The sequence below is a fragment of the Dendroctonus ponderosae genome, unplaced genomic scaffold (assembly GCF_020466585.1).
Source record: "Dendroctonus ponderosae isolate FM_Combo_2020 unplaced genomic scaffold, Dpon_F_20191213v2 Dpon_F_20191213_6, whole genome shotgun sequence".
NCBI classification, from domain to species: domain Eukaryota; kingdom Metazoa; phylum Arthropoda; class Insecta; order Coleoptera; family Curculionidae; genus Dendroctonus; species Dendroctonus ponderosae.
The window spans coordinates 2,006,973-2,030,680 of NW_026018814.1; the positions used below are offsets into that span (position 1 = coordinate 2,006,973).

Sequence of the window (23,708 nt, forward strand, 5' to 3'; positions counted from 1 at the left end):
TATTTGGAGCTGGTTCAAGAGCTCCAGGACACTTTGCATTCGCGCAACCGCAACCGAGTGAAACGGGCCATGCAGGAGTTCGAGGACAGGAGCAAACAGAACAAGCCGCTGGACAAGCCCATAATAAACTACGACGAGACTAGCGAGAGCGAGGAACCGATTATCAGGAAAATCGACCAAATGAGGATTGGCAGGAAGATGAGTGGGGCGGAGCAGCAGCCGAAACGTCCCAAGCCTCCAGCTTATCCTAGAAGAGAACTTGATAAGTTCGCTCCGGAGGAGCGGCCCTCTCATTGGACAATGGATCCTGGGTCGGGCGAGTGGCTGAAGGGGGTGAAGAATGGGAAGCCCAAAGGCCGCAGAATGGCGCAGGGGGAGTTTGAGTGTAATTGTTCTTGTAATTGTGAACATCGATATCAATAAAGTGGGTGTTTTTCATTGATTTTTTTAGTTTTATTGGGCAACTGGCGAAGCGCAATGAAGTGAAATCATTGTTGAGCAATCAGCACAGCCCAAGTAAAATGAAGGCGATTTGAATGATGATAATTGCAAAACTGGTTAAAACATTAAGTAGAGCAAGAAATAAGCCTGATTAGGCTGCATCGGTTTTCCCCAATTATATCCAGAACTAATTCGATTAGTTACAAAACGTTGATTTTCCGTATTTGCATACCCAATTTTGCATTTGAAAGCAATTTTCGAAATTGATGTCTCCTCAGTGGCGTGACTGCAGGCATTTTAGTGAGAATGGGTGGACATTTTACTAATTTTCTTCAAGTTTAGTGGCAAAAAAGCCTTATTTGCGGCAACAAATTAATTTAACAATCTAGCAGATAAACGTTTACTCCACCTGCCTCATTACCCGAGTTAAACCAAGTTTAGATAAACGGTGTTTACGACAAATCTTCAAACGAACATGTTCTTTTAAATGGACAATATCAATAGGTATAAATAAAGCATCAGTGTTGCTTAATTATCCGCGATTGCTCGCATGGATTTGTATTTTTTAATGAACTTTAGATAAGAATTGGAATAATGTTGCAAAACACGCAGCCGTTGATTAGTTGGGGAAAAGTTCAAAAACTTATGCGGTGAAAACCCGAAATGTGTGCAGTATTAGTACGGAGAAAATTTGAAAGCGATTGAACCATGCACGGTGAGAGAAAAGTGATACAAAGCCGTTCCCGAAACGCAAAAATGCCTGACCGAACTGACACAAATAGTGCGAAAAACTTTCACGAAAAAATTGGTATACCATATCTGAAGATATCCGGGTCCGGCAAGCACCTGGCCAATTCAAATTAACGCAAAAATCAGTCCAATGTAATAAAGAACAATAATTGCTGCTGAATTTAATCAGCAGTGGAAGGAAACGACATCACTAACACTGTTCTGACCCGAATCTTATCTCACTTATTAGCAAAAACAAGAAAGGCCTTCTATTGAGCCATTGATAGTACCCCTTGGCCAGCAGTGAACGCAAGAGGCTCTTGTTGCGAATATGTCGATGTTTCAGTATCAGCCAAACATTTTCAACAAAGACGAGTTTTGTGATATCGAGTTAGAGAAGCTGTTAGGGTACGGTTTGCCTGAGGTCCGCTCTTTGACCGATGTGATTCGGGAGCTGAATTCGATTTTTTCAAGTGATAATGTGAACATTGACTTGGTGAAATATGTGATGGAAACCTACAAGTCCAACCCCAGCGACTGGAAGAAGTTTGCCAAATTCGACCGATATAGGTATTATGTAACTCTGCATTCATCATCCATTTTGAGCAAACCATCAGCAAAAATCGCCCGTTTTTCCGGAATAAATGCGATTTGTTTGTTAAGTCTTCAATTTACTGCTTCGTAGTTGCTTAACTTACTTAATTGCCTATGGTTATCGGAAAGATTCCGCAATGTACATGGCCAGATTAGCCCGTTAATTGCTAAAGTGCTAAACTTGGATTTGATTAAAGAATTTTTTAGCTACACTCGAAATCTAGTAGACGATGGCAATGGAAAATACAATCTAATGTTACTTTGTTGGGGTGAAGGGCACGCATCAGGAATCCACGATCACGCCAATTCGCACTGTTTCATGAAAATGCTTCAGGGATCTCTGGAAGAAGTAAAATACGCTTGGCCCGACGAAAAATCCGAATTGAAGGAAATTGGCAGAACCAGACTAGACTTGAACGATCTGGCTTATATCAATGGTAAGTTACGTAGGGATTAGGGAAAATAATTCCAACTTGGCCGGTTTGCAGACTCCCTGGGGTTGCACAGGGTAGCAAATGTGTCCAGCTACGACACAGCAATCAGTCTGCATCTGTACTGTCCCCCGTACGATCAGTGCAGCGTTTTTGATCGAAAAAATGGGACCCGAACTACCACCTCAGTGACCTTTTATTCGATGTTTGGAAAGAGGAACAAGGTAAAATTCTAGCTGACTGCTTTGCGTCAATACGAAAAACCTTACTTGCAGGGGCAGGACATCAAAGAAGAGAACTTGTAAATATCAGCAGGTTAAAAAACCCCCAGCTATATAAAACAGTTTAATTTATTAACTTTATAGATATAGTATCTGATTAAATAACGAACCCTACTAGTTCGATGTGTTCGCCTTAATTTAATGTTATGTATACCGTGGTGAAGATGGATCTTCTAGAAGGAACCGAGCATCTGGTGAGTGACGATCTGAGGATGATACATCCATGATCTGAAACTGGTTCCCGATTAGTGGTCAGAATTTGAGGTCCTTGATCGCCTGGGGCAAATCAGGCAGCTTGATGTCTTTGATTTGTTGCGGAATGTTCATGTTTTTCACTGCGGATACTGCTCGAGCTGGTGCCGCCGATATTCCAGCCTAGCAACAAAAAAGAAAATTGAGAAAAATGCAGGGCAATTTATATAACTGTAACAAAAGCGCCCATTTCCGGCCCTTCTCCATGTTGATTAAAAAAGCCATTTGCGAACAGTTCAAATTTCGTATAATATGGGGCATTTTACGCCGTTTTTAGGTTTTGAACAGGGTTTATTTGCTTCTAAAGTTACACAGGGTGTTTAAAGTAAGTGGCGCAATATTTATGGCAACGGAATACGTCCGGCAGGTCCTTAACTAAAAATGGCCAAAAAATCGCCACTGACTTTAATTAAATTACGAAATTAAACAACTGCAAAAACCACAGTTTCAAGCAATGGTTTCTGACTCTTTTCGCTAATTGTATATTTTGGATCTATGATTTCCTCAAAGACAAACTTCACCATCCATACCCAATGGGGACATATTTATGCCAGTTTTCTCAACCAAAAATCTGCTATGATTCTATCGAAAACTCCAGCACTTCGAACATCACGACACAAAAAAGCTCGTCATTAAAAAGCAGGTACATTAATAGTCTTGGACAAACAACAAATTAAAATACTCTAATTCGACTTACTAAATAAAATGATCTGCGTAAACAAAGCTGAGAGATTGTGCGATTTGAAAGTGGCTATTCCATATCTATAAAGTGAAAAATTGTGCGTCCAGAAGCATCAGCTGTACCAATGAGATAAGGTTGTCGGAATCGCAAATAATAATAAAAAACCAACGAAAATCAAGCACCTGAAGCGGCAGATGCAAATCTCGGTTGCTTACCTCTTGTTTTTCCAGTTTATTTTGGTCTTCAATCCTGGTCAGGATTTCATTCATGTTGGTTTCTAGAACCATTCCACCCATAACTAGCTCATTGAGGATGAAGTGAACTTTATCTACATGGAAAATTAAGTCTAATTCACATACGTTCTCGAAGCACTTGTCCAGTGTTTCGACAAAGACCTGTATTAGATCCAGTATTCCCAGCTCACTTTCGGAGGAATCTACACAGAAAACGAAGTAGAGAGTAGCGTAGTGCCTGTAGATTAGTTTGTAGTCACTGCCGCCAATTAAACTGGAAATAATGGAAAGATTTAACAAAACAAACTTTTCCTGTAGGGGGGCCTTAACGTACCTTCCACCCTCTAGAAAATTGCAGACATTGTCATCCCGTTTGGAGACCAACTGGAAGGTTTCTTTTATGATCTGCTGCTGCATATCTTCAGCCTGGAAATGAGATTTCACTAGTAGAATTGCCACAGTTGCTCACAACTAACTACATACAAAGTACTGATAGAACTTTGATAGTCTGGGTTTTCCATGGTTGTTGAACACTAAAATTGCTTTGATCATTTTCCTGTCTCTCTTTCACTTAGAGCTAGTTATTCTCGTGTAGGGCTAACCTAGGCAATCATGGTACTTAGAGAAAAACACTAAAGTAGAAACTAAACATTAGAAAACTGAAATATTGACGTTTATTATTGGTTAGGTTCGCACAGTGTCCAAGATGTCTCAGTAATTGCTGGCCGTCAGCAGATGACGTCATTGAAGCTAAATGGTTGCGTAAGTTTTTTTTTAGTTTTAAAAGCTAGATGTGTGACTATAATTTCTTTTATTTAATTCGGCCGATAGCGTCTGTTCTATTAAACTAAGTATATTTTGCGCAATTTTGGGCAAAACAATTAATTATAGAAGTAAAAACCGGTTTTTTAACTATGTGAATTAACCAAATTACGCAGGTTTTGCAAATTTTCTATAAAACTGTATACAATTTTTCAAATTTTTCGGAATTTCCCCCACTTTATTCTCTGTTTACCCACTGATAATTGACTAACTTCATGGCGGAAAATCCGACGTAGCTGATTCAGTAAAATGGCGTCGCTTGTACAGGAAGGGACTGTTTGGACGATTTTCTATTGACATTAACTGAATGTTAAGAAATTAGCGGAAAAACCACCATGGATGTTAAATAATAGAACTTTAATTGATGTGTGCGCTTTTAAAAATGAATCGGACAAATTATGTGCGTTGTTTACCATGTAAATTGGCGCTGATCTTGACGGTAGCTGCTTTATTAACACCGCCAACACAAGGTAAGCAAATGGCTTTTTAATTGTTTATTTCCTACTCATAGCTTGATTTTCTTCGCTCTGCTTCATTACAGAAATCGTAAATTAATAGAAAACCGTCCACTGCCAGCAAAAGGCCCTGTTGTGTTCACAGTTTGGACGTGCAAAAGTTGTTTTTTTATTTTGTTTTCTCTTTTACTTCAATAAAATCATTGTTTCAAGCCTGGTTTCATTGATTTTAACTGCTTGACTAGGCAGGAAGAACCTGCTAGTTTACTTCTAAGCATTTATATTTGAGGCAAGTTGTGCTTTTCGAACGATATTTACTAGTGTTTGATGTTGGAATAGCTGAAAAGCTGCTGGGTTTATTGAGAAAAGCAATAGAATTTTTCCTTAAAATGCGCTTTTATGCCCTGGTTATTATTTTTAAATGAAAAAAATACAGGTTTTTGGGGATAAAACCGTGTACAACAATATCTGCTCAAAATTTGTAAAGCTGACTTTTATTTGCCTCAAATGCTCCAAATTTCTTTCAGTTTCAGCCTTTGAGTCAAGTATGTTTATAAAGAGGCAAATTAAGAGTGTTCGCTTTGAAAGTCGCGGTTGAAAATCCAAAATTGTTTGCTTGAAACTATGAAAGAACGCAATTTGTTTTACGTTTAGTACTTTTGAACATGTTTAAATATTTTTTTCTTAGTGCATTCTGTTGTTTAAGCCGTGAATATTAGTTGGTCTATTCACAAACTGTTTGGATCAAACTCAAGAGCGTTAAATCCGGATATTTTGCCGGCCACTCAATGAATCTCTAAAGAGAAGGAATTTTATGAGGAAAAGTTACCTGAAGGAACTGTTTTTTTTTTTACTTAGACCATATCGATGGCGAAAAATCCATTTTGAATCACATACTTAGAGTTGGAAAATTAAAATTCTTCAAGCTTCTACATTTAAAATTGTCAATGGATTTCAAGTCTGGCCAGCTGGGTGGCACCTTTACTGAACTTTTCCTCTTTCCGGCATAGTTTGCTTTCAAAACGGGATTTGGATCGCTATAAACCCGAGCTTATTTTTTATTTTTTGCACACACATTTATTATCATTAGTTATAATGCACCCAGGAAACACTGTATCCATGTAAGTCCCATAGGAATTTACGAGTGTTTTTTTCGACAAGACATTTAGATAACACAACATCGCACTGTTTAAATATTTGAAAACTTTCATATAAATCGGTTATTTCCCCATCAATGCCATTCGTGCAGTTATTCCTGGAACCAAAGTCGCATGATTCACAATAATCAACATTTATTTAAGCAAAGTGTGTTTTTACCGGGAGTCTCCTTCAACATGTACACATACAAAGGGTTTTGAATTAAAACGGGATAAGTGGGATTTCAGAAGCATACCTTCCTCGTTATAAAAGATTTATGTTGCCCTAAGGGCCCAGGATAATTATCCATCATAAGTTGCAATTATGATTTCGCAAAGCTCTTGGTTTACACCCAAATGGCTGACATTCCGTTTTATTAGTGGCTGATATATTGTGCAAACTTATACGGTACCTATTTGTGTGTTGTAAACTTTGCATGCTATCTAAATCAAGCCAATATTGTTTGCTTTATGCCAAAGATATGGCGTGTATAAATGCGAGTCGATAACTCAATGAAATTGCCTCTAAAATCCAAAATAGCTTTTCCAATTAGGCCAATACTTAATGAAATTGTTCAGTGACATTAACGCTCTAGGCAGTGTCTCAGATCCTCATTAAAAAAGCAATAGCAATACCTTTTCCTTTAAGAATGGTGGTCTAAAAATAACATTTTCTACCACAAAAATTTCGTTGGGCATTGAAAATAGTCAAGTGAGAATCAATGGGTTTGGAAAGAATTTCTCGTAGCCACTAAATCATACGCATCTCATTTGGGGCCTTTGGAAGGCATATTTCCGTCTTCATGGCTTTGTGGCTTTATTTACTCGGCATCTGCCGCTTGATTTATAACTGTACTGACATAAGCAATGTTCTCGGTTGGCAATTACCTATTTTGGGGCTTAGACAAAGTCAAAACTCCACATAATCTAACTGAACATCGTTATACGAGCTTATTTTTGACGGTACGCTGCCGACTCGCAAAGAAATCACGACAGTTTAAAATTACTCTTCAAGTCAGATTTCAGTAGCCGCTGACTTATTGCCGAGGAAATCACTGTTCACCAGCAGATTCTTAGGAAATTTTCAAACCTAGACCTGGTTTAATTTGAATTCACCTTATCTACCTGCGAGGTTCTTTTAATTTATGCCACTAAAATAGACACTTCCAGAAATACATGGCCTGTCCTTTCTTAATCAATGATTTATTTTATCGGGCTCTTTAATTGGGTGTTTCAGTCTTTCCTATTAATTAAAACCCTTTGATCTTTTGTTCTATTATTATAAACTGTCTACTGACTAATTTTGGAAGGTGAAACTATGGCGAAGAGAACATATCAAACATAAGTACATGTAAAATATTTTGAATAAAACAAAAGCTCACCGCTGAAACAGTTTGTTAAATGCCCCGGTTCATTTCCATTGCATGTTTGTGATGATTTACTGCTTATTTATTCAGCCCGTTGTTCTTTACACCTCTTTTGGCGTTTAAATATACCCGCGCTAATATCAAATTACGCCCCAAAGAAACAAGGCAAAAACGAATCGAGTTTAATTTAAAAAAACCCAAGACACAATAGGTGCTATATAATCCCGTTCAAGCCTTTTGTCCATTTTGAACACTTCTATTTAATTCGAACAAAAGCCTATAAAACCACACATGACATCGTCCTATCCCATATACCTGCATCTCTTGCCGTTCAGGTAGAAAAAGCTAAACAAAAACTGGCCTCCATAATACAAAACACAACCGAGCTTATTTTTGTTCTAATCGCCATCGGCTTTAATTGAATGTTTGATGAGAACAATTGGCTAATGTATTATGCAATGTTCAGTTTTGCAACATGAATGTTATGTGAATGGTGGATTGGAAGACTAATTAATAAAGAATAACCCTGAACATTTCGAGTTAAAGCCCCCAAGATAAATTTTCCTGGCCCTCAGGATCGATTCTCCATCATCTGAACTGCAATGTTTAGTCTGGCTTAGGAGACGATGCACATTCAATAAATCTTCTGGCTACTTCGCCGCTAAAACCACCATTAAGAAAGCAATAAGTAGTGGTTACCTGTTTATTTTAATAATACATAGTGAGTTAAAAATATCCTCCTATGTCCCGAACATAAAGTATAGGTTGCATTAGCGGTCGCTTCTCTTCAGCGTAATGGACGGGTACTCAGCTGAAATAGCTATATTAAACTCTACTACATTACGACGTTTCGGTTGTGGGTTGTTAAAAGGAAAAACTGTGACATTTGGGTCTTTATAGATGTAGATGTTGCATTAATCTACATAAAGGCGCCACCATCCTCTCGACTTTGGTGTCGAGAATTAATTGCAAGAATATACATTGTTTACGTAAAAGATGTTGAAAGTTCGTCGCTTTCCAACTACAGCCACAAATCCAATGCAAGTCCGTGTCCTGGTGTATTTTTCAGGATTTTATTGGCGATAAAACTGCGACCCCAACCAGCTTTCTACGTCCATCCACACTTTGGAATTTTCCGAAGACCCGAAACGCCATTAAAATTAGATTTTACATGCACATTTCACATAAAGCCGTGAAATAACGGAAATCCACCTAATTTACCATTCAAATAATCATCTTTATAGACCTCCTGATATAGACACTGAACAATAAAAAATCTATTAATACGAGTCACGATCATCAATCTCTTTGCTAATTAGTGGTAGGCGTATGTATTTTGCTTCTAACAACTGTTTGTCTGTGGCTGCCTTCTATTGTTCATTTATGGTTGGTTCGTTGAAAAACGCTTTGTTTGACTGTCCGTTCTGGGGCTTAATTTGGTTAGTTTTGCAACGATGTCTTAATTATTGACCATTTCAACTACACATTTAAGTTTTAAAATAATTTGCTTCAGGAAGGAACCCATCTTCAAAGAACAAAGCTTTATATCTTCTATTTAGTGGTCTTATCACGGCTCTAAATAATCAACTTTTATTGGCTTCGGATCCTACTTTACTGCTATACGATTAAAAGTGGATTTTTAAACAGCATTTTTATAAACGCGATTGATTGTTCGCGTTGGAAGGGAAACGGGAATTTCACAAGAATCATTATAAATGACTTCAAGTGGGCAATTGAATAACAATAAACTCAATTATAAAGTTTACGATGCCGTCGAAGATACGATCCGTTAAAAGGCCATTCATTATATCAAATATGAGTGTGTTAATTTAAATTCCCAGGCGCTCAATATGGGCGCTATAAAAAAATCAATTAAAAATCGTTGAGATGTCTTATGCGCTTGTAATGTAGGGATTCTCAGCATTTTTACTTTTGCCAGTTTGCATTGATTTTAGGCTTTTAAACTAGGGCTTCAATGGTCTCTTATGTGTATGGTGTATGGAAACAAATCCAGCAATTTCAACAGTTTGAACACTGGAAGTTGCTATTTATAATGCGAATAAAAGCAAAATAGCTGAGCCATCAAATTATTACGTAGAAAGTGCAACTTATGGCTGATCCTGTTTTATTTACTTCAGTTTCGTTGACCCTTCGTAAAAGCCATTTTAAAGCTCGCGCGTGACATGCCCATTTGAATGATCGCCGTACATTATTCCAGATTTATCTCAATTTCGGTTTTATTTTACAGTTACGCTGAAAGACATAGAACAACAAACATTATACAGTGGCGCGACAGTTTGAACTGTTTTTATACACTCTCCTTGCTCAATTCGGTTCATAGTAACGAAAAGTTTCTGTCTTCACTTTACTAGATTTTGGCCAATTTTTACTAACGATCAGAAAACCCCATACGGCAGTGGTTTCCAAACGTTTTCGATAATGGAACACTTTGCAAAGCCATCAATTTTAACAGAATACCTACTTTTTTTAGGTGTTAAGTGTGTGTTTTGGACATTTGCTTTAGTGAAATTTGTTTGTTGTTTGAACAGAGTAATATGATTCAGGGTGTGTGATTAACTGTCAGGGTTTCGAATTCCTCCATTTCCAGGGAGTTTCTAAGGCAACAGCATCTGATACAGTGGCTTTTCATCTAACTAAAAAAAAATTGTTTTCTTTTTTTTGTTGAATCTTATCTGTTATCCTAAAAACAGTTTCTAAAGCATACGGTATATTTGAAAGCATTTGGGCCAAAGAGCTGTTGGTAGTTTTATCGCAAAAGTCTACATTTCATGAAAAGTGTTAGATTTCAGCAGTTTCTCATTGCACAATCGACGAATGTCTCAGCCTTTTTCGACGTTTTAGAACCATTTGAGCACCATTTTAGAACCATTTGAGCAGAATTTGACCGTGAAACTAGAAGTAATTTAAACCCGGAAACCAAATTTGARYATCMRACATTTAGGTKCWAGAYTAGGSCAAAATTTCATGTTTTTKGCCAYATTTTTRCTCATTTCTCAAAAACAGAYTAWGCTAGAGCRCYYATTTYTRCACCAYTRGAGAGCGGMCTAATTGGCGCTTTTAGGCGGCGAAGAATTGCTTGGAAAATTTTGGCAGTTTTCTCAGAAAAGTTTAAGTTTTTTGCAGTTGTTTTTTGCGAAATCGACTCAAACATGACGCCACCTTTTTCGACGTTTCTCAAGAACCATTTGAGCCACAGAGCTCGTTTTCCTCTCATAGGAAAGATAATTGAAAACGCGTTTCAACTATGAAAGCGCTAGTGACGAAATACTGGTAGTTTTTACACAAAAAGCCAAATTTGAACATCAAACATTTAGGTTCAAGACTAGGGCAAATTTTCATGTTTTTTGCCACATTTTTGCTCATTTCTCAAAAACAGATTAAGCTAGAGCGTTCATTTCTGCACCACTGGAGAGCGGACTAATTGGCGCTTTTAGGCGGCGAAAAATCGCTTGAAAAATGTTGGCAGTTTTCTCAGAAAATTTTAAATTCCAAAAAGTTTTTGTTTTGTGCAGTTTTTTTTGCGAAATCGACTCAAACATGACGCCACCTTTTTCGACATTTCTCAAAAACCATTTGAGCCACAGAGCTCGTTTTCCTCTCATTGGAAAGAGAATTAAAAACGCGTTTCAACTATGGAAGGAAGCGCTAGTGAAGAAATACTGGTAGTTTTTACACAAAAAGCCAAATTTGAACATCAAACATTTAGGTGCAAGATTAGGCCAACATTTCTTGTCTTTCGCCACCAATTTGCTCAAATTTCCCAGAAACATCATTCCAATGTAAGGTTTTAAATGAAGATGCATGGCGCGAAACGCCCGTAAAAATATTTTTCAACACTCTTTTGACCGAAAACTCACTAGTTTCATGCCACAAAGTTTCTCATTTTTAATCAAGCTTCCTGATGCGAGCTCATCTATTCCGAGCACCTGGTAAGACAAATTGAATCCAATGTGTCGTATTCAGTACACGTTTGTCTTCTGGGTTTATTTGTATCTTTTAGGGATACGCCAACGGCATGTGAAATTAATCGAGTTACCGGACTTGCATTAGCGATTTGGACTGGTTGGAGAGGTGTTTCAGGAATCCGATTTTCAGCTAGTTTACAAGAATCTTAATTAGTGTGCTGTTCGAATTGATACGGGTTTTGTACCTGTTTGACTTATAAATTATTGGTTTATTCTGGTAATTGCAACGGGAATATTTGCGATCGGAACTAGTTGGAATAGTATTTTAATCCAATTGAAGAAATCGGCTGTTTTAATTGCGGCCGCATAACTCATCTTTGCACATGCCTAATGAAAACGCTTTGCTTGTTAACGGAGCGATCGAAGATATTTTGCCTTTTACATTATTACTTTATATATCCTTTTACTCATTATTTCACCCCTCGCCTTGTAATAAATTAAGTCAAACACTTGCTAATGTATCTTGCGTTCAAACAGAATCGCTCGGCCTGCCTTTATTCTGGCTCTCGTTACCATCTTTTACCCCAAATCTCTTTCAGAACGTCTTCCGCCGGGATATTTTCCTTTTGAGCAGGAACTACTCAAATGATTAAGCAGGGTTTCTTTTCTCGACGGCATTATAGTGCACATTTCTCTGGAAATTTACGAGATTGGGCTGAGGACCATCAATTTTATACAAAAATGCCCGCTGTGGATAAAATTCCTTCTTGTCTAGCCAGATAGATGAATTCTTTGGCTTTCTACTTCAAATTGATATTCATACAAATCTGTAAGGACTCGAAGATAAGTAGCAAAACGTGTGCAAAGTGATAAGATTAAGCTTAGCTAAGGGTTTTAGTGATCACATCCGGGTAATCAATTAACGTTACCCCTATCTTGTCCATCTCTGGAAATCCTTGTTTGTGACCGCTGACTGAACGAAAAATAAATCACTTCCACTATGCAAAAGATTGCAGATTGCCCACATCAGATAGCGTCTGAAGATGCGGCAGCTTTTCCCTAAAAATGCTGGAATTGCTCGACTAATTAAATTCTCCGGAAATTGGATTTCAAGATTAAAGTTATCACCCACTGTTCCGTACAATATCCAGCTGTAATTATTTGCCAGCTTGTGAGATCTCGTTTGCGCACAGCAAAATAATAATACTCGAGTTATCATGCTGGTGCCAATCAAATTCAACTTTCCGCTTAATGACCTGCCTCGGATTGTTTAAGGAAATTCGCGTTACTTAATTTTTCTTGTTCTCGAGCCTTAATATGGACGCATTAATATCATTAAGACAAAACCAGTACATTGAAAAAATCGAGCGCACCAAATCTAGATGTTGATCTTAATCTGTGCTCAGTGCGTGGTAGATAACGAATTGCTTTTTAGGACTATAAAAGAATGATGTATGAATGTATTAAGCGGATATAGGATATAATAAGAAGGGGACACAATTCGTGCTATGATTAATGAGGAAGTGGCCATTCTTGATAAATGGAATACCGATAATGACCTTTTGGACGGTGGCCATAAACGCATAACGGCGTTTCGTTGCTTGCAAGGCCCGTGTTTGCATTGAAAACTTAGTACAAAAATACCACTTGAGATTAATAAACTTTATGAATATTTTCATTAAAAGTCCGAGTAACTATATTCATAGAATTGGGAAACTTTGAAAAGTTGAAGATGTTTATAACCCTTTTTTTGTTGGGGTCTGCATAAGCAACTGCTGAGTTTACAAGCTTACAAAAAATGTGTTTTTTTTCTTCAGAGTTCAGGACAGTGGAATTCTTGAAAAGTTGGAAAGGAAAAGCAAAAAAACTCCGATCATTAATATCTCCACTTTTCAAGTTTGCTGTGATCACCAGAAAATTCTCAGTTTTCGGTAACCTGAATCTGCAGAATGGAAACACATTTTTCTCAAAAACTCCAGTTCACAGTAAACCCATCCCCAATATTGATTGATTTTTAATGTGAAGTTTTTTGGAGGATTGGAAAGTACTGATTTGCTGTAAACCTCTTGAACTGGACGAATATTCAAATTCAGTAGTTTTCCATTCAAACTTTGGCAGTATTAATGGGATGGGCAGAGGATTTAAATATAAATTTCCATAAGCGCTGACCCACATGCTTTGGTGTCAATTAAAGGGGAGGCCATTGGAAAACATTTACCCAGCAAACGGGGACAGGAAGGAACGCGCATAATATCCATTAACCAGTTAGAGAATTGATTTTTTTTGTTTTCGTAAAAACCGCCCTTTTAAGGCCCAGATTTATCAGGCGATAAACTACTACTTTTTCGGCTCATGTCTTCATATCAGGATGAGAACGGATAGTATTTGTAGCCCCGCCCAATTTTCGCTTGTTTTAGACAAGGATGATCCCTGAAAATTCCCAATATTCCCCAAAATGATAAATGAAGAGGAACTGACTGGGTGGATCTTTGTTCATTGATCGAGCAATTTGTCATCGTCAAATGATCCCACTGTAAAGTCTACCCCTGCTTAGGTCAGTGGGTCATTTAAACCTCATCAGGGTTGATTAATAATTTATTAGAATGGAAGTAATTTTAATTGGATCGCGATGGGCTTGAGAGCTTAGGTTTTGATTAATTTGCCCCAAATTGAGGCTCTGTTGTCCACCCAGGCACTCTGTTTTTCTATCTTTTGCTTATGTTATTTGCAATGCAAATTGGTGTAAATCTTGCATGGTTCATAATTAGCTAGAAAGTTGGCAGCAAAATTTGATGAATTCTCGGAATGCCAAATCCGGAATCTAAATGCGTTTCGAGATATTCAAATTCTCAACTTTGAAATATTAGCCGGACTTCAAACAGCATGTTTTAAATTACTGTATGCAACCCTCTTCATAAATTGGGGTTTTTGTGACTTTTACGGTCTCCACGAAAACAGTTTCAAGATTTTATCGGTCGCAACTACGTCCGCTTTTCACTTTTTCGGCTATGCAGAAGAGCCGAGTGAAATACCGTCAACGATGTGCTGCTGATAGCAAATGACAAAGTATGTTTAGAGTGTGCAAAATATTTTCATTATTTCGCATCTTAATAGTGTTTTTCGCTGAGCGACTGCGATTAAAATCATGTAAAGGATCGAAGCCATTTTGATCGTTCCTCAAGCATTTTTGGCCTGAACAAAGATTTTCGGGGATTAAGCCGCTGGACTAAATAATAATAATTTGTAACATATTTACTGTTACAGAGAAGAAAGTGTTAAAAATATATTTAATTTCCTACATAATACTACAGAATTTGCATGCATTTGGGTGTCCGGTGGGCGTATCTTTAAAGATAAAAAGACATTCTAATGTCGACCCTTTTCATTGTTATGTAAGAGCAAATTAGGAGCTGGTTGGCAATTGGTTAAATCGCGTCCCGCCTACACTGAATGGGTGATAAATCGGGGCCAATAGGAGACAATAATTTTGCTTTGGTTGAGAAAAACAGAAGGATTTTTGTAAAGGGAATTATTTTATTGTTACTTTAGGACTTAAAACTATCAAATTGCCACAAATACAACATATGCTGGGATTTTTTATGGCTCAGACGATCTGGCCCTAACTTTTATTAAGAAAAAATGTCTGGCTCGGCTGTTCTTGATGGTTAAAATGCTTGAAAAAAAAAGTTTTTTGAAATATCGGGAGACCGATTCGATGGATTTTCGTGAAACTCGCTGTGAATTTTCTTTTGTGTGATATGTATTTATATTTTGATAAAGCAACCGAGTTTATCAGCTGTTGGCAGATGGTGAATTCTTGAGGGTCTTGATTCAAAAAATATCAGAACTTTTTATTTGGTGTCGTACCAAAAACACACAAAAACTAAGTCTTGTTCTATGGAAACCAGAGTTTTTAAAGTACAGTAAGAAAGTCATCGGTTCAAAATTGAAAGTCACCAAAATCAGAGCAAAATCTATCTATCTTTCTGCTTAAAATCAACTTTTTGGAGAATGTTGAAGAAAATGTTCGATCTTAACGTAAAGCTTTCGACCTCAGTGGTTTCTCAAAATAAATATAGTGTTTTGTAAGTTTAACAATAGGAATGTCATCGGATGAAAATTGTAACCGCTCAAAAACCGCTAAACCGCTTTTCGGATAAAAATCAAGTTTTTGAGAGTGTTAAAGAAGTTCCGATCTCAATTTAAAGCTTTCGACCCGAATGGTTCCTAAAATAAAATATATAGAGTGTTTTTTAAGTTTAACAGCGGGTAGGAAACGGAAAATCAGTGGAAATTAGATCGTAAAAAATCAATTTTTGTGTGTTTTTGAGCCCCATCTTTTCTGCTTACAAAGCGCCTCTATATGCGTCTAAAGAGGACTTTGCCAGTTCAAATAATGACCGCTTAAAATCCGCTATCAAAACAGACAATATTGACTTTTGTGGCCACTACTGCACAAATAAAGCTTTGAAAATAGACAATAATAAAAAATAGTTATGCATCTTGAATAGATGTTTAATGATATGTTGGAAATCACGTTCCATATTAGCACATGACTTTTACGAGATAATTGCGGCTGATGGAATCGCATACCGATTCCCAGATAGAATGATAGCAACAACAGTTATTAGTAGGAATTTCGAATATTTAAAGATTAGAAGATATATCTGGTAATAATTTATAGGTTGAGATGTAAAAGATATGGTGCCTAATGCTTGTAGACATTAAACTCGATTTACCGAAGAATTAAAATAAATGGGCTCGGCCAGCCCATTTATGATTGGATCGTTGGCGCGAGCTACAAAGTTCTTAATAAAATGCCCGATATTATGTCGCACCCTGTACAATATGATTAACGACAAACCTATCCAGCGGCTTGTTATCGCCGTCTTTCACATGTCATAACAGGCGCGTTCTGCAATTTATCCTGAAATGTATAATAATTTTTGCATAATGTTATTCCTACCTGTTTGTAATTTAAATCATGTCCCCTGTCCTATGTTTATATGTCGGTTTAATTGATGTTTAGAGCCGATACATGTTGGATAATAAATAATCTCATGCATTATTCGCGATGTTGCGTATTGAAGCCTATTTAAACATTCTATACCGCCTTCGGCCACCTCAATTATTAGTTTGAGGCTGAAGATGCAGATTCTTATTTGGTCGATGTCGCTTCGAAGGATTGACTGGACGGTGGTCGGAAGGGATGAATGTGCAAATGGGTTTGTAGCGAACATGCAAGCCCATTAACAGCACGTTTTACTGGCGAATAAATTAAAAATCCCCGTAATTCCATAATAATTGTTATCAGCTGCTATGGACCATGCGGCTTGAATTTTTAATCGGTCGTCAATGGAAAGAAAGGTACTCGTGACTGGGGCGCAAATCTCATACAATTACTGAACATATTAAATGTGGGACTTTGCATTTATTTATTGCTCCATTGTTGTAGTTGTGATATGCGGTCGTACTAGTAGCAAGCTGCTGTTGCAGGGTACGAAGTGAACGGAGGAAACACACATATGGACTGGTCGGATTTTTCGTAATCACTCTGGGCTGATGTGAATGGGAGATTCTAAAAATCCATCTGGATCACATCAAATTTCTCAACCAATCAGACCCGTATTGATTAAAGGCAGCTTAGGCCTCTTTCCACATGATTTCCATAAGTGTCCCAGACAAAAGCGCTCTGTAAACACTTCGCCTAATCCCCAAGTATGCTTAATATTTCAAGAGACGTATCGGCCAAGTACCTCAGACAATGCACTTCCTCGCTCATTACGCTTACCGAACTTTTCGCACTGGGGAACTTTGTTCCAGACTTTTATCTTTTGTTGGAGCGATTTTGTGGCCTTTTGTATGGGAGAGCGGGATTTTTCAACTTTTTTCTGTTGTTAATCTCCCCCAGGTTTAGCAGGAGGATTTCGCGGTTCGTCAGGCTTCAAATTCCCATGCCGGCAACGAAGCGGCTTTCCTGAAAAGTGTTTGTTAAATTTCTTTAAGCTGCATTTTCTCCTGCTTATAATGGGGGAGAGAAGTGACTGTATGAAAGTTTATCTCAGCTAACTAAGCTTGTAGCCTTTTGGTTTGGCGCTGCGTAAAGAACGAAACTGTTCTGATCTGCCTAGCACTAATTGTGTAATTCTCTCTTTGCTCATTTTTCTACTTCAGGTTGATGTCTCAGATTGATCAGCGAGTGTCTTTTGAGTGAGCAATTTTCAAAAAAAGGCCACTTTTGTCTGCATTAAATATTTCGAAGGAGTTTTTTGAATGGTGCTACGGCCCGTCGTCTAGCTTTTGCTAGATCCTTCAAAAAAGCTACGAATTGTATGTTTTACTTAGTTGAAAACAACCCAAACTAACGCAAATCAAGCTTTAAAATCAATTTGATTCGGCGTGTTTTCCACAGGGTTTCTGTAAAAAATCTACTCACTCTCCGTTCATTAAAAATATTTCCACTGCTTAAAACAGCAACCTATAAGGAAAACAGATCAAACTCATCATCAAAGAAAAAGCTCCCCGTTGCTCTATACAGTATTTTCCCGAAACTCATCTGAAACTACCATAATCGATTTCGAGTTTATTGAAAATGCCTATCACGAAAGAGGCTCTCGACATGTGGGTTTATTTTTTTAAATATGACGTGCTCAATTTTGTAAGGTGCTTAATCTTCTCGGTTCATTCGGTAATTGCATTAAATATTCATACGGCATAAAATAGGGAATTTATCGGGACGTTGCGGCATTTCCAATATCACGGCGACATGTAACCGTGTGATGAAGAGACCAAATCGATTTTGATAAAATCTCCAGTGGAATTTGCGTGGATTTTCTGCGAATAATCGGCGAAATGTGGAATTTTGTTCATCAAAATTGCGTGGATTGTCAATCAGCATTTAACTGGTTGATAAAACGCATGTAAATCAAAAAGTTTTATTCCCGGTATGAGTTACACGTCCGCTGATAGTCTCTGTGATGTATGTTTACAAAATCAATCAAACTATTGTGTATATGCGCAATTTAAGTTTATGCACGTCACAATTCGCTTTGATAAGTCTAATTATTAATGCAATTAAAATTCATTTAAATGGCCTTGCCTGTCAATAAAATGCACTATGCACCAAACCACTGTGGATGTTTATTGCAATCATGGACTTCCTTCCAAATTATGAGTGATTTAAGCATACGTTGGTGAAAGGCTCAGTTTTGCGAAGAATACTTATTAAGCGCATTTTTCGCGTACAAAAAATGTATAATGTGTGGTTCAAGAATCGCATTCATTGGTATCTTTACAGGGACTCGACGCTATGAATTTACCAAAGAACTGGGTTTTCTTACATCATAGTCATTTAATATGCACCCCGATAAGTCGACTGAATTCGTTTCTTAAGCAAAAACTAGGAATAGATTATTATTATCGATTATGAATATTTGTTCGGTTTGCCTTGCATTACTGCAATTTGAATTGCATTCGAATTGAATGGAAAAATAGTTGACATTTGCAGCAAGTAGTTCTCAATTAAATTATTTGGAATTTGTCGATTTCTTCATGTTCAAGCGAGGTGGTGAATGAAATGCATTTTTCGCTGATTGTCTTTGTATCAAAAAAGTGTTTAAAACTGTCGATTTTTTGAAAAGAATTTCTATCTTTATAACTGAGGCTCTCAATTAAGCACTGCACTTTATGTAGCATTAGAGCCAATAACTAAGCGCGGTTCTAAAAAATGCACTATTTTTGCGCTTTGCATTTACTGAGATAATTGGAAACTTTCGTGAAACGATGTTTTATATATACGGGAAAATACTATTCAATGCTCTATTAAGAAGTAACAACTGAAAGTCTCTTACCCTGTCGGTTTTCTGCCAAAGAGCCAAAAACTAAGTACTTCTCAATTAAACTTATCGATCGAAGGGTTTTTTACGCCGTCGTGGAAAATAATTTCTGAAGAATGAAGGAGATCCTATATTGGTACGATGTGTTGATTAGCTTGAAGGTGATGAAAACACCTGCTTAATAGTCAATGCCAAACAGTGCTATAGGTAGATTACCCACGCAAAATGTTTATTTTAATCTTATTTCTCGATACGTCCGAAGCTCATTTCACTGGTTTACTACTTAACTGTTACCTGATTTTAGCTGCACTCTATTAACACCTCGTTAACCTGGTTTATTTTCTTATGCTGTGAACCTGATAGATCGAATCGAGTTGATCAGGAAAGCCGTTCGAGTTTGTTTCATTCTGGAACATTGTTTCAACCGCGGTTTGTTTGGCAGAAATTTAAACAAAAGTGATGAACGCAAATGAAGTTTTCCGCCTCCACCCGATGGGGATTGATCAATATTGAATTGGAAGCAAGATTAAAAGTTATCGTTTGAAAAGCGAGTCCTCGAAATTCCCGGCCTAAACAGAAGTCGATTAATTACCGGATCAGATTTGATTAATCTTTCGTTTCTTCGATCCGATACAGAACTAATTGGCGCGATAGACATCGTAAATTGGAAATTTTACAGCTTAATTATGCCATGGAGAAGTTTTCCATTGTTGGGAGGGCCTGAGAGGCGGAATGGAGATTGAGAAGTTTTCGCTGATATTGAATAAAATCCATCCAAATGGATTTTGTGCGAGTATTTCTTCCTTTCGGTGATAATTCGTAAAGGTTAAGACAATGTAACTTTTTCCACAAGTTTATTGCAATGTAACATTTAGATCTTTAGTTTAATTAATAGCTGGATTTAGATACGTCAGGTAAACACTTGTAGTAAGTAGGCTCTTATATTGCCTGTTTTTAATACACTTGGAACTAATTGCGCAGCAATGCTAAATTATCAAAAGGCGCAAAATTTTTGCACGTAATTTTGAAAGTTATCTGATACTTCAGTCCTATCTGCGACAACATGCTAAGCTGTTTTCATACTTGCTTTGTAGAATTAAGTTTTATTAAAGTCTTATCAGCACTCACTTAAGGTTAATAGACAGCGTGGCTTCATCAAAAATAAATGATGAAAAAGCCGATAACTGCAATGTTAGCTTATTTCGCAAGTGTATTTGTTTGTTTATTAAAATATCTCGGAATTATGGATTCATAAATGTTCCAAGCAACCATCCAACTTATATATAAGTAATAGTTTCTTATCATCGATTGAGCTCAATGTTTCAACATTGACCTATTTTCGCTTCTGTATTTATATAATCACCAACAATTTCAAAACTAGATTAACTTCAGCTAGAAACCAAACTTGACTCGTGTCATAATTGTTACCGAACATACAGACAACATATTTAATATCTATTGTAATGATATTGAAATTGCGGTGAATTATGCATGAGGAAGACGCTTGGATACACCCACTGCCACTCCACCCAGCTTTATTTAGTTTAGCGAAAGAGTTGGGCTTTCGTGGCGACCATTGCTTGAAAACCTCTGAAGATGCAAGTCACTCGTGCTTGCGAAACGTCAGGAAGAAATGCTTTTCCACTTCGATAATGTACAGACTTTAATAAATCGCGAGGATTTAGTGCAAATCCCGTTTCGCATGACTGGACTCTGGTCTTTATTAGCCGATGAAAAGCGAAGTTTGGCTGTTGATCCAAAGAATATCCAATCGGTTCCGCTTTGTTGTCCTGCTATAAAACACCCCCGTTTGTCCCAAGCCCCCTTTCCATCTTTACATACTATAAAAGGGATGTTGATGTAGCGCACATCTGCCAAGGGAAATAGTTTTAATTGAATTAAAGTGCAAGTAGTTAAGGGTAGAGTTATGTTGGATTTTTACACCTTTGAAGTTTGAAACGCATAAGTTGCAGCTGCTTTCTTCGGTGTTTTTTAATGTTATCACTGTGATAATTTGACTGGGAATTTAAATACCGTTTCATTCAATAAATGATCAAGGTCCAGACCACCCAAAAATAGGTTCCACTGAAGGCATTTCCCCCGACAAAGCGCCGAGAAACATAAAGTCAATAAAACAGTAATTTCTCTTTGGTAGACCTTTAATCATTTCAATAACAGAGCGAGGCAGACAAAGTGTATTAAATAATTAAACCAGCTATGAATGAATTATGCAGCACGGAGAGGACTTATAAATAAGTATTACTCAAAGACATTTCATTGTCTGAATCAGTACCACGAAGAACGTTTGCTTCCGTTTCTGGGAACCATTAAATAACAATGGAATGATGGCAGTATTTTATATATTTGTTATGGGATTTTTTATTTTTCTTACTGCTCGATGCCGGCTAATAAATGTCCGATTATTTATAATTGAGGCTCTCAGTTCAGCAAACTCGTGTTTGCCTTTGTAGCATTAGAGCCAATAGCGAAGCGCGGTTTTGAATAAATGCACTATTTTTGCACTTTTGCATTTCCTGAAATGATTACAAACTTTAGTAAAACGATGTTTTATCTAAAAAAAGACAGACTTCAAAGCTATATTTAGTAGTAGCAGTTGAAGCTCTGTTGCCCTATCGGTTTTCTGACAATGAGCCAAAAACTTAACGCGGTTTTGAATTTTTTTCCCAATTTTTGCTTTATGCGCTTATTTCAACGGTTAGAGCGCGGAAAGATCCTATCACATACCCCCATATTTAAACTAAACCCACCCTAATAAATTAACATTACAGTCAACCTCCATTGGGACAAACTTTTGAAATTCCTAAAATTCTAAGGCTGAAAATGTTCCCTTCAATATACGCTAGCTACTGTTTAATTATGTCTGGCAGATGTTTCGGTTCTCTTCGTTGTTTCATAATGGTAACTTATCATGGATGGACGTCGTAATAATAACACTGCGTGTTTTTCTAGGACATTTTCCTTTTCGCATGGTTTTAAACATGAATAAAATAGATTTTGCAAGCAAAGTATGCGAGGAAGAACTTCGCCATCGCCATCGGTTCTTCAACATCTACAGCGTCCTTCGTCTGTTACCATACAATATGCTTTCAACCAGGACAAACATTGTCTATTTGATGAATAAAAATGTGTTAAAAGTGGTAACTAGTAACTAACTCAAAGAACAATCCTAAACTGTTAATGCTAAAAACCCACATTGTGTTTGCGGTTATTCTTTTTAAACTCACTGAACAATGGGTTTTTTGGTTATCAGGTGGGAATTTACGAGCTAACAGAATTTTTATCTAGGGAATTTTGCATACACCTGACAATTCTTGGTAAAGTTAAGCGGGTTTGCGAGATTTGTTTAATCTGAACAAGTTTCAATGTTTATACTGGCAATGTTTAAATATTGCGCAAATGTCAAGGAAAATGTGTTTTTCTGTACATAATTCTGGGAAATGTTTGCGCAATTCGCACGGTTTTTGGTTCATTTTTCCAAAATGGTGCAAATGTTGGATTTGAGCGGTTTTTGAAATTTGCGGATTAAATAATTCCTCGCCTCTTTATACTATCAAACCGAATGTTAGATTCAATTCCCTTGATGTCGAAGGAAAACCAATAACAGTGTCACTCAAAGTTGCCGGCAATTCCCTTCACCTAACAGTAAAAGCATCCACATCCTCTCTAAAGGGCATCAAGGGACGACTTTTCTGTAAAAGATGGTTTTTCGGGGTTGTAATTTTCTTAGGGCCTCTGTTCCATCGGCGCCCCAAAAGGTTCCACACGAAAACTCATTAAAACTGGCCCATTCCAGGAGGCTTCACAATAGTGTTCAAAATTATATTTGAAGAATTTGTTTCGCTCGAAAGCATGGATCTTAAAATGTGATCACAATGGTCCTAAAGGCCGTAAATACTCGCCAGTTTTACTGTTTAATTTTTTAGCATTTTATTTATTGTTGTTTCAGGTCATGGAGTTCTGGAATTTTCCGTGGAACCCTCCGATACGGTTGTGGAAGCAGGACAATCAGCAGTTTTGGACTGTGTGGTTAGAGCGTCTCATCATCAGCAGAGCGTTCTGATCACTTGGTTGGACGAAGACGGATCCAAGCTCACTTTTTTGAGCGATGCATACAGGTAAAATCTCTTTAGGATTTGCAATATTTTTGGGTTGGCTTCTGTGCTATTAAGCAAGAGATGCTGCTGTCGAAGATGAAAACAGTCAAGCCGAAACGAAAATAGATGAAACGCGATATGGTTTTCTAGCCCCCTGGGGAAATGTTGTTTCTCTTTTGTCGGACTGTATATCTGTACCTATTTCAATGTGGACTCGGATTACAGACATATGTCCTGAACTCGATGCTGAAATGGGTTAAAATTAGTATAGGATTTCCGATATTTGTTATTTCGTGAGTCGAACGATGCAATTATGCTTCCTGCGATTGGCTCATGCAAAGTAAATGATTCGCGTCATGTTTACATCTGTTTTAATATTCCGTTTTTCTTGCTAGGATTCACAACTTTC

The 23,708-nt window shown here is 37.3% G+C and overlaps 3 protein-coding genes across 5 annotated transcripts in view; 2 read left to right on the top strand and 1 right to left on the bottom strand.

Annotated features, from left to right (window-relative positions):
- The first annotated feature begins 1,119 nt into the window (after nucleotides 1–1,119).
- LOC109536467 (cysteine dioxygenase type 1) lies at nucleotides 1,120–2,599 on the top strand. Its single transcript, XM_019902698.2, has 4 exons — nucleotides 1,120–1,740; nucleotides 1,972–2,201; nucleotides 2,253–2,419; nucleotides 2,471–2,599. The coding sequence occupies exons 1-4, from the start codon at nucleotides 1,502–1,504 to the stop codon at nucleotides 2,498–2,500; spliced, it is 666 nt and encodes a 221-aa protein (XP_019758257.1). The 5' UTR covers nucleotides 1,120–1,501; the 3' UTR covers nucleotides 2,501–2,599.
- LOC109536468 (AP-3 complex subunit sigma-2) lies at nucleotides 2,528–4,368 on the bottom strand. Of its 2 annotated transcripts, XM_019902700.2 has the most exons (5): nucleotides 4,127–4,365; nucleotides 3,978–4,069; nucleotides 3,626–3,917; nucleotides 3,426–3,490; nucleotides 2,528–2,851 (listed from the first exon to the last, which is right to left on the bottom strand). In XM_019902700.2, coding segments are annotated over exons 1-5 (519 nt in total). In that variant the 5' UTR covers nucleotides 4,196–4,365; the 3' UTR covers nucleotides 2,528–2,850. The 2 variants fall into 2 exon arrangements, with proteins under 2 accessions (XP_019758259.1, XP_019758258.1); XM_019902699.2 differs by lacking the exon at nucleotides 3,426–3,490 and having other exon boundaries at nucleotides 4,127–4,368.
- Nucleotides 4,369–4,688: 320 nt separating this feature from the next.
- The window catches only part of LOC109536374 (neogenin), a gene marked incomplete in the record, with an annotated part of 34,863 nt that continues 15,843 nt past the window's right edge, over nucleotides 4,689–23,708 (top strand). For both annotated transcript variants that reach the window (XM_048667319.1, XM_048667318.1), the window contains 2 exon segments: nucleotides 4,689–4,935; nucleotides 23,152–23,320. In XM_048667319.1, coding sequence (XP_048523276.1) covers nucleotides 4,830–4,935; nucleotides 23,152–23,320 — 275 coding nt within the window.